General features: G+C 43.4%; 1 protein-coding gene across 1 annotated transcript; it reads left to right on the top strand.

The window, feature by feature from the left end:
* The first annotated feature begins 4,606 nt into the window (after window positions 1-4,606).
* On the top strand, window positions 4,607-9,838 carry LOC139548500 (single-pass membrane and coiled-coil domain-containing protein 1-like). Its single transcript, XM_071358194.1, has 4 exons — window positions 4,607-4,653; window positions 9,051-9,200; window positions 9,443-9,593; window positions 9,680-9,838. The coding sequence occupies exons 1-4, from the start codon at window positions 4,607-4,609 to the stop codon at window positions 9,836-9,838; spliced, it is 507 nt and encodes a 168-aa protein (XP_071214295.1).
* Window positions 9,839-10,856: the final 1,018 nt, after the last annotated feature.

Raw genomic sequence — 10,856 nt, 5'->3', positions numbered from 1 at the left:
ATTATGTATTCATGTATAATAAGGTGGCAGGTAGACTAGTGTAGCCAGACAAAACCCGGTCCGTGGAGGAATATTTGTCTTGAATATCACTTTTTTTTTTTTTTTGGTCCACGGCATATTTGACTTCAATAAATAGGCCAACTTGGGCAATGCGCTGAACTATGCATGCTGCAGTCTAGGATAAAGATGGGATATATTTTGAACCGAGGCTGCAGTAAACAAATTGTGTTGCCATGAAGTATAGCTACACTAAGCACACACACATACTAGTATAGCCCTGCCGCGCAGCCTGCACGCTCACTCTCTCTCCCTGGATTTGTTTAAAATGACAGCTGCACACCAAAACCGGTCTGTCAGACTTGCCTCAGAAACGATGCTATGAAGCCATTGAAAATACGCAGACATTTAGAAACAAAGCATCACCATCAAGTATAAATAAGCGATTTGGTTTTACCAAAAAGAGATGAGCTGTCCAACTAAACAAAAATGCTGCACAATAATTTCACAGACAACGACACTTTACTGAAGGCTTCGTACTCTCATAATATTTCCAAGTGCCAAGCTCCTTTCACTATAGTTGACAAGCTAGTCATGCCCTCAGTCATGGATGCTTGCCGAAAGGCCCAACTGCTGCTGCAAAGGTCAGTGAAATCCCACTTTACAATAACACTGTCACGTGTATAATCCAGGATATGGCAGATGATACTGAATCACAGGTTTTAGACAGAGTCCGCCATTAAAACGGTTTGCAATCTAATTAGATGATACGACTGACATTTCAAATGCCCGCTTCTTGTATATATTCGCTACATAGTGTAACGACCCTGGGTTTATAAGCGCGGATAACGACTCTGCCGCTGGAGCATGCTTTTGCGGCACAGTCGATAGCGCGCTAGACTTCGGGCTATAGAAGGTCGACGGTTCGAGGCCTACTCCCTGACTGTTTCATTACAATACTGTACAGTGCATTCAAAAAGTATTCAGACCCTTTCACTTTTTCCACATTTTGTTACATTACAGCCTCATTCTAAAATTGATTACATAGTTTCCCCCCCTCATCAATCTAAACACAACACCCATAATGACAAAGCAATAACAGTTTTTTAGACATTTTTGCAAATGTATACATAAAAAAACTGTAATATGACATTTACATAAGCCTTCAGACCCTTTACTCAGTACTTTGTTGAAAGGGAAAGGGAAGGGGGAATACCTAGTCAGTTGTACAACTGAATGCATTCACACACCTGTATTTGGGGATATTCTCCCATTATTCTCTGCAGATCCTCTCAAGCTCTGTCAGGTTGGATGGGGAGCGTCGCTGCACAGCTATTTTCAGGTCTCTCCAGAGATGTTCGATCGGGTTCAAGTCCTGGCTCTGGCTGGGCCACTCAACGACATTCAGAGACTTGTCCCGAAGCCATGCATTGTCTTGGCTGTGTGCTTAGGGTTGTTGTCCTGTTGGAAGGTGAACATTCGTACAGTCTGAGGTCCTGAGCGCTCTGGAGCAGATTTTCTTCAAGGATCTCTTTACTTTTCTCCTTTCATCTTTCCCTCGATCCTGACTAGTCTCCCAGTCCCTGCTGCTGAAAAACATCCCCACAGCATGATTCTGCCACCACCATGGTTCACCGTAGCGACGGTGCCAGGTTTCCTCCAGACGTGATGCTTGGCATTCAGGCCAAAGAGTTCAATCTTGGTTTCATCAGACCAGAGAATCTTGTTTCTCATGGTCTGAGTCCTTTAGGTGCCTTTTGGCAAACCCCAAGCAGGCTGTCATGTGCCTTTTACTGAGAAGTGGCTTTCGTCTGGCCACTCTACCATAAAGGCCTGATTGGTGGAGTGCTGCAGAGATGGTTGTCCTTCTGGAAGGGTCTCCCATCTCCACAGAGGAACTCTGGAGCTCTGTCAGAGTGATCATCGGATTCTTGGTCACCTCCCTGACCAAGGCCCTTCTCCCCAGATTGCTCAGTTTGGCTGGGCGGCCAGCTCTATGAAGAGTCTTCCAAACTTCTTCCATTTAAGAATAATGGAGCCCACTGTGTTCTTGGGGACCTTCAATGCTGCAGAAGTTTTTTGGTGGGCACCATCCTGTCTCGGAGCTCTACGGACAATTCCTTCGACCTCATGGCTTGGTTACAGTATATAGACAGGTGTGTGTGCTTTTCCAAATCCTGTCCAATCGATTGAATTTACCTCAGGTGGACTCCAATCAAGTTGTAGAAACATCTCAAGGATGATCAATGGAAACAGGATGCACCTGAGCTCAATTTCGAGTCTCATAGCAAAGGGTCTGAATACTTATGTAAATAAAGTTTTTCTGTTTTCGCTTATGAGGTATTGTGTATAGATTGATGAAGAATTAAAAAATATATATATTTTAGAATAAGTCTGTAACGTAACAAAATGTGGAAATAGTCAAAGGGTCTGAATACTTTCCGAATGCACTGTATATGCAGTGGCGTGTATTCATGGATGCCAAGGGAAGCCAGGCTTCCCACAAAAAACAGACTATAATTTTCCTTCAATTCGCAAGAGGCTGAATGTATCTCACAGGAGAAAGCATCCGAGCAAGCGAAACAGCGACCCTCTGTCTCTCTACGTGTAGGCCATGTATCTGATGCTATCTGGTCCAAACAAGTATGACATTGTTGCCGCCCGTAGCATTGAAGACAAAGGAAGCCAGCAAGCATCTGGTCTCCCTCAACAAAAAAAGTATAAAAAAATGTGCCAGTCAGCTTTGAGCTAAACTGAGCGAATCTGTGAATGGTCCTGGGGGACCAAAAAAAAGGGTCAAGGGAAGCAATCTTGGATTTGGCGTCACTCCTATCAAATCCCATTGAGAACATACGTCATTGACAGAAAAACTTGAATTGTTACATCTCGTTGTGTTGTTGTTCTCCGGTGGCTAGCTAGTCGGCACTTTCCTAAATTAGCCATCGGTGGAGATAGGAATTTGGATTTGTGGTTTTACATAATTTTCCATACTGGCCAATGATTATAATGGTGATTCTGATCCAACCATTAATTAATTCATACATTGTTGTGCCCTTTGCCTGAGAGGATGGAAGTTCAATATGTAGCTAGATGTAAAAGGCTAATGTTAACTAGCAAATGTTGCCCATGAATGGAAGTTAGGCTAGCGAGCAAGCATTTTAGCCAGAGAGCCTAGGACAACAAAAATTAAAAGTGTGTACTGTATGACATAGACTGAGTGATAGACTGTTTCGTCAACATGAACGAGAGGAGGATGGCATTGGTGTTTCTCTACAAGTAGGCTGAGTCAACATGTTTTTCTACTTGCTCGAATGCGCGAGCACACAGACACACACACATACATCAGAACCATGGACAGCCACATGATATTTAGTTTGCATTGATTGGACTAAATTGTTTTTGGTATTTTTTGGTTGTCACTTTATTAGACTAGGCATAGGTGATTTGATGATGTTGAAATGTTGAAGTTGAAATGGTGCTGGAAGAGTGGAGGCAGCTCCTCTTTTCTATGCACCTTGTGGTAATTCTCTGTGGTTCTAAATCAATGTCACGTTCGTCGTAATGTGGAAGAGAGGAGGACCAAGGTGCAGCGTGAAGTGAATACATTCTTCTATTTATTTAAGAAGAAACACTAACCAAACTAATACAAAACAACAAAACGAACGTGACGCTATATATAACAGTGCAGACACAGGCAACTAACACATAGACAATCACCCACAACCCACAATGACAAAACAGGCTACCTAAATATGGTTCCCAATCAGAGACAACGACTAACACCTGCCTCTGATTGAGAACCATATCAGGCCAAACACAGAAACAGACAAACTAGACATACAACAAATAATGCCCACTCAGATCACACCCTGACCAAACAAAACATATAAACATACAAAGCAAACTATGCTCAGGGCGTGACACAATAGTTGTTTAGTGGTTCGGAAATCTCAGAAACATTTACTTGTTTGACAATGCTGTAGGTCATGTAACTGTACATTCTCTGGATTCATGTTGCTTTCAACACAACTGTGAACTCTGAAGAAAAGAAGGTTGAATTATAACATCAGTGATCTTCAGGTCGGTACTCTAGAAAGAGGCCTTAGTTCCCGACTTGGAATTCCGAGTTGGATGACAGTTCAATCCGTATTTTCCCAGTCTAAGCTTGTTTTTTTCAGAGTTCCCAGCTGTCTTGAACTCACTGAAGTCTGAGATTTCCCAGTTCCGAGTTTCCAGTTATTTTGAACGCGGCAGAAGTCATTCTGGATTGACAGCATGGCCAATGTATTCAAACTTTTCTGTCTCATGGTGTTGAATGTTTATCCTTAAGCTTGGAAAAGATACTCATAAACCCAGACTTGGAACACACACCCACTTCACTGAATAGCAGGCTAGTGATTGCTTTGATTCTGCTTGCAGTTAGCCACTGATTCCTTCCAAACCACTCATTGTTGAATTTGCAATTTCCAACTTGTTGTGTAATGTTTATGTCCAATGGCCGATGAGCACAGATTGTAAGGGCACAAGGCAAGACCCAGATGCAGACACAGGAGGCAGATGGTTAGAGTCCAAGATCTTGATTAACAATCCAAAAGGGGTAGGCAAGAGAATGGTCGTGGACAGGCAAAAGGTCCAAACCAGTTCAGAGCTCCAGAGGTACAGAATAGCAGGCAGGCTCAAGGTCAGGGCAGGCAGAATGGTCAGGCAGGCGGGAATGGAGTCCAGAAAAACAGGCAAAGGTCAAAACCGGGAGGACTAGTAAAAGAGAATAGAAAAGCAGGAGCATGGGAAAACCACGCTGGTTGACTTGAACATACAAGACGAACTGGCACAGAGAGGCAGGAAACACAGGGATAAATACACCAGAGAAAATAAGCGACACCTGGAGGGGGTGGAGACAATCACAAGGACAGGTGAAACAGATCAGGGCGTGACATCGATACGTTTTATCTATCATTTCTCTTCATATGACAAGGATTGAAAAGGATTTGCCAGTAGATAGTTGATGTGATTCATGATGATGACTGCTTGCGTAGCTTGCTAGCTAAGGTTTTGAAAGTATGATGTTGACATGATAATTTTTTCTGTGGCCAATGACCTTGAGCTTTCTTGGATGGGCACTTCTAATGTAACTCTATGGCAGCACCCAAGGGGCTTGAATTTTAGAGCTCACCCCGTAGATTTTGTGGTGATGTAGTGACCCCATGAGTGACAGAACACTGAGCAAATCACGGCGCAACTAGAGAACATTACCAACCCCTACGCTCCGCATTTTCTGCTGGCTGCCTCACCACCACAGAAAGCACTGAGCTAGGCTGAAACACGTAACACATGTATAAAATGAATGAGTAAAGTTGAAACTATTTGCGAAGTGATGTAATGTGATGTTACCTTTTAAAATGAGAAAACCGTCTTCCCTGTAAAGTTTAACTAAGTCAGCCCAAGTGAATAGGCATTGGTTGGAAATTATGAACCAACCCCTTTTCTACATTTCTATAAGAGTCCCCGTGACCCAATTCACGTTGGACTAAGCAAACCCCAGTGTGAGCTGTGGTGGCGAATAGTTGAATATCCACTCTACATAACGAAAAGTCACTCAAGTTCCGAATACCATGTCAACCATACAGGCCGTGGGAGCTTGCTCTACACGTGAAATGGTATGAACTCTGAACTATTGATCACTCAAGAAGTGAGTCCTAGATGACAGCCTAACAGACTGCAGCTGGAAAGGTAGCAAATCTAGTAGGAGAACACTGACCGACGTGGACCAATCTCCAGAGTGAGATGAACCTCTCAGACCACGTGAACTTCTCACATGACGACCCGGAAGATTCCACAATGACAGGGCGACATCACTGGGCAAACCAGGGCCTCACATCACCAGCTTCACGTAAATACAATGCATTGCGTTTCCAATGAGCGATCGTTAGTGGCATATGTATTTATGTGAGAATAGCTTCCCAGGTCCGATAAAGACAAATGTTCCTTAGTCTTCCTTCCAAAACCCCCTTCTCTTCTCTCTGAATCTATCATGTTATAATATATTGATATATATGTATATCAATATATTATATATGTATATCAATATATTATATATGTACAGTGGGGAGAACAAGTATTTGATACACTGCCGATTTTGCAGGTTTTCCTACTTACAAAGCATGTAGAGGTCTGTAATTTTTATCATAGGTACACTTCAACTGTGAGAGACGGAATGTAAAACAAAAATCCAGAAAATCACATTGTATGATTTTTAAGTAATTAATTTGCATTTTATTGCATGACATAAGTATTTGATCACCTACCAACCAGTAAGAATTCCGGCTCTCACAGACCTGTTAGTTTTTCTTTAAGAAGCCCTCCTGTTCTCCACTCATTACCTGTATTAACTGCACCAGTTTGAACTCGTTACCTGTATAAAAGACACCTGTCCACACACTCAATCCAACAGACTCCAACCTCTCCACAATGGCCAAGACCAGAGAGCTGTGTAAGGACATCAGGGATAAAATTGTAGACCTGCACAAGGCTGGGATGGGCTACAGGACAATAGGCAAGCAGCTTGGTGAGAAGGCAACAACTGTTGGCGCAATTATTAGAAAATGGAAGAAGTTCAAGATGACGGTCAATCACCCTCGGTCTGGGGCTCCATGCAAGATCTCACCTCGTGGGGCATCAATGATCATGAGGAAGGTGAGGGATGAGCCCAGAACTACACGGCAGGACCTGGTCAATGACCTGAAGAGAGCTGGGACCACAGTCTCAAAGAAATTCATTAGTAACACACTACGCCGTCATGGATTAAAATCCTGCAGCGCACGCAAGGTCCCCCTGCTCAAGCCAGCGCATGTCCAGGCCCGTCTGAAGTTTGCCAATGACTATCTGGATGATCCAGAGGAGGAATGGGAGAAGGTCATGTGGTCTGATGAGACAAAAATAGAGCTTTTTGGTCTAAACTCCACTCGCCGTGTTTGGAGGAAGAAGAAGGATGAGTACAACCCCAAGAACACCATCCCAACCGTGAAGCATGGAGGTGGAAACATCATTCTTTGGGGATGCTTTTCTGCAAAGGGGACAGGACGACTGCACCGTATTGAGGGGAGGATGGATGGGGCCATGTATCGCGAGATCTTGGCCAACAACCTCCTTCCCTCAGTAAGAGCATTGAAGATGGGTCGTGGCTGGGTCTTCCAGCATGACAACGACCCGAAACACACAGCCAGGGCAACTAAGGAGTGGCTCCGTAAGAAGCATCTCAAGGTCCTGGAGTGGCCTAGCCAGTCTCCAGACCTGAACCCAATAGAAAATCTTTGGAGGGAGCTGAAAGTCCGTATTGCCCAGCGACAGCCCCAAAACCTGAAGGATCTGGAGAAGGTCTGTATAGAGGAGTGGGCCAAAATCCCTGCTGCAGTGTGTGCAAACCTGGTCAAGAACTACAGGAAACGTATGATCTCTGTAATTGCAAACAAAGGTTTCTGTACCAAATATTAAGTTCTGCTTTTCTGATGTATCAAATACTTATGTCATGCAATAAAATGCAAATTCATTACTTAAAAATCATACAATGTGATTTTCTGGATTTTTGTTTTAGATTCCGTCTCTCACAGTTGAAGTGTACCTATGATAAAAATTACAGACCTCTATATGCTTTGTAAGTAGGAAAACCTGCAAAATCGGCAGTGTATCAAATACTTGTTCTCCCCACTGTATATATATATATTGAGCCCCACCTGTTTAGCTTTTTTTTTAGCTAAACAGGTGGGGCTCAAAACAGGTGGCTTTGCCCCACCCGCCCTGAATGACGGGTCGCCACTGACTGCACCTATCTGGTTTATGGGACAAATAAAACATATATTATATGCTTTTAGAGATTAAGACTTGTAATTCAATGGGGATTTACCAATATTCATGTTTAACAAACATTAGACCTTCTTTTAACACATTACCTCAACAATTGAGCATTACTATTAATATATGATATATAATGATAATGTTGATGAAACTACTTTCCCCTGCTGTCTAGCTAATGTAAATGCATCTGATTAGTAGATTACCATCCATAGGCTCTACTACTGCATATTGTAGGCCTTCCCTACATATTATAATGAACAGGTGTTTAGATTAGAGGCCATGACACACACAGTCTACAGTTAGATGTTCTAGTTTTGTCCAAATTGAGGCCAACTGTCTCCCCCCATGTTGTGTGCTGCAACCACAGCGGTGGTAAAACCAAACTAAGGACAATATTACTCCACTGCTCACCAGAACCATAGACAGTACATCAGCCAGCCAACCACTCTGTGAATAAAATCAACCAGAGTGTATTTTTATCAAGTCCATAATCATGCACTGTATGCTGTACTGGGAAAGTAGATAGAAGAAATACAATGCGGACGAGTACTCTAATATTACCCATGGACCTGCACTGATACCAGAGTAGCCATTTGCTTTCTATTTTAGCCACTTTTTAAAATAACACCTCGCTCACTCACTCATCCCGCAACAGCTAACAGCATTTCCTGTGTGCATTTGTGTCTGTGGAAGCATAGGAGAGTGTATAGAGTGCATGTGTGGGAGTGAGTGTTTTAACAGAGAGCTACAGGATGTTTTCAGAGTGGACCTCTCTAAAAGGCTTCTTGGAGTCTGGGAAGTTATGAGGTATATAGCATACTACCTGGTACCTCCCTACATACCACAACGTGCCTAGTGGTGCCTGTTTTAATGAATCCCGAAGAATGTTCAAAAAATATATATAATTGCCACTTTACAGTACAAATACCTTGTAATTTCTTTATCGTATTAAACATACAGCGCTACCAGACAATATTTACATTTTTGTCATTTAGTAGACTCTCTTATCCAGAGTGATTTACAGGATGCAATTAGGATTACGTGCCTTGCTCAAGGATACATCAACAGCTGTTTCACCTAGTCGGCTCAGAGATTCAAACCAGCAACAATGCTCTTGAGTGCTATGCTATCTAAAGTTCTGAGTCTTCCCTCTGAAGTTCTGAGGTTGTGAGTTGTGAGTTCTGAGGTTGTTTTGTTTCCAGGTTGGGGAGTCGGCTGGACGCAATCTTTGGTCGTTTTAGGGAGCTGGATGAGGCAGAGAGGGTCCTGACAGGGAGGCTGAAGCGCCACAGGCAGGCTCTGGACAAACAAAAACAACAAAAGCAGGTCTGGACCTCTCTATTAGAGGACAGGTGAGAAAGCCATCAAACAACACACTATGAAGACTACGACAGACCACTATCTTCATCGTCATCATCATTATCCTCATCCTCTTTATTCAGTCAAGCCACTATGAATGTAGGGAATTTTAGGATATTGTGTTTTGTTTATTTAATCTCTGCTGTAGGCTACATATTTGCCTCTAGGCTAAGGTGGTCATTATAAATGATAAACCAGTTTGTCTTCCTTTCTTTCTCTATCATCATCCCCTCAGTCTGTCCACTGTGGAGGTCAGCCTGCTTTTAGGGTATGTTTCCGACACCTTCCACAGCTGCCACACTCTGGTCCTGCAGCGCGTGCCTGACCTGGCCCCCAGCCTGCCCACCACCGCCTCTGTCCTCCGCACACAGCCCAAGAACCGCCGGGTGGACAAGGCTGGGGGGCTGCTCTGAGGGAGCTGGGCCTGAGGGAGAGCGACACCAAGACTCTCTGTGCCATCTTTGTCACCCAGGGGTACCAGTGTGACTACCAGAGGACAGGGAAGAGGGACGGGCAGCAGCAGAGCGACGTGGGCTGTGATACGGAGGTGTGTCAGAACCAGGCGCTGAGGGCCATGCAGGTGGTGGAGAGAGGCAAGGCGGGACCCATCGAGATGAGAGGAGGAGCTTGACATACTGACCAGACCTCCCGTGTTGCGTGCGTGAGCGTTAAAAAATAAATGTACACATACATGTTATTCAATAATTTCATCAAAACTGTTCGCACGCGTCAATGGGTGTCTGCGTAGCCAGGTGCTAAAATAGAACCTGGTTCTATTTTAGAAGCTTGACGTGCTGCAAGTCCTGCCTCTCCCATCTACTCATTGGTTTTTACAAGCATATACCCACGTAGGTGACGAGTTCCACACTCCAGTCTAGTTAGTGGCACTAATGAAGAAGAAAAATGAGTGAAAGATTAATCAAAGAAAAATAAGTAAAAAACAGTGGTGTGTATTCATGGATGCCAAGAGAAGCCAGGCTTTTCCCAAAAATGGATCAAGAAAAAAGAAAAAAACATTTATCTTTTGTCTCTGTGTTTCATAACTGTCCTTCAATTCGCAAGAGGCTGAAAGCATCCAAGGGAACGAAACAGCGGCCCTGTCTCTGAATGTGTAGCCCATCTATATGATGCTGTCTGGTCAAAAATGCAACAGAAGCCAGCCAGCATTTGACCTCCCTTGATAAAAAAACACATAAAATAATAATCAATCAGCGATGAACTAAATTGAGTGAGCTCAACTGTGAATGGTCCAGACGCACCAAAAAAAGTATCAAAGGAAGTCAGTTTTGATTTGGCTTCACACCAATCACATTACATCAAACGCTAAACGTCATTGACAGAAAAAACTTGAATTGTTTCCTCTCCATGTGTTGTTGTCCTAAAAATTGGCCCTTTCCTAAATTAGCAATGGATGGAGATAGGGATTTGGACTTGTGGTTTTACTTAATATCTGTACTGGCCAATGATTATAATTGTGATTCTGATTCAACCATAAATTCCTACATTGTGCACCTGGCCTGAGGGGTGCACATTTTGGTTTTTGCCAAAATAAGTAACAAGTAATTAAAGAGCAGCAGTAAAATAACAATAGCGAGACTATACACAGGGGGTACCGGTACAGAGTCAATGTGCGGGGGCACCGGTTAGTT

The sequence above is a fragment of the Salvelinus alpinus genome, chromosome 21 (genome assembly GCF_045679555.1).
Source record: "Salvelinus alpinus chromosome 21, SLU_Salpinus.1, whole genome shotgun sequence".
Lineage (NCBI taxonomy): Eukaryota > Metazoa > Chordata > Actinopteri > Salmoniformes > Salmonidae > Salvelinus > Salvelinus alpinus.
Note: the sequence above shows the minus strand (reverse complement) of the source record. Positions and strands in the feature narration are given on the sequence as shown.

Excerpts from the sequence above, each read along its gene's own strand:
- LOC139548500 (XM_071358194.1), top strand. The coding sequence starts at position 4,607 with ATGGTCGTGGACAGGCAAAAGGTCCAAACCAGTTCAGAGCTCCAGAG. Across the intron at positions 4,654-9,050 it reads ACCAGTTCAGAGCTCCAGAG|GTTGGGGAGTCGGCTGGACG; the intron begins GTACAGAATAGC and ends TTTTGTTTCCAG. Across the intron at positions 9,594-9,679 it reads CACAGCCCAAGAACCGCCGG|GGGTACCAGTGTGACTACCA; the intron begins GTGGACAAGGCT and ends TTTGTCACCCAG.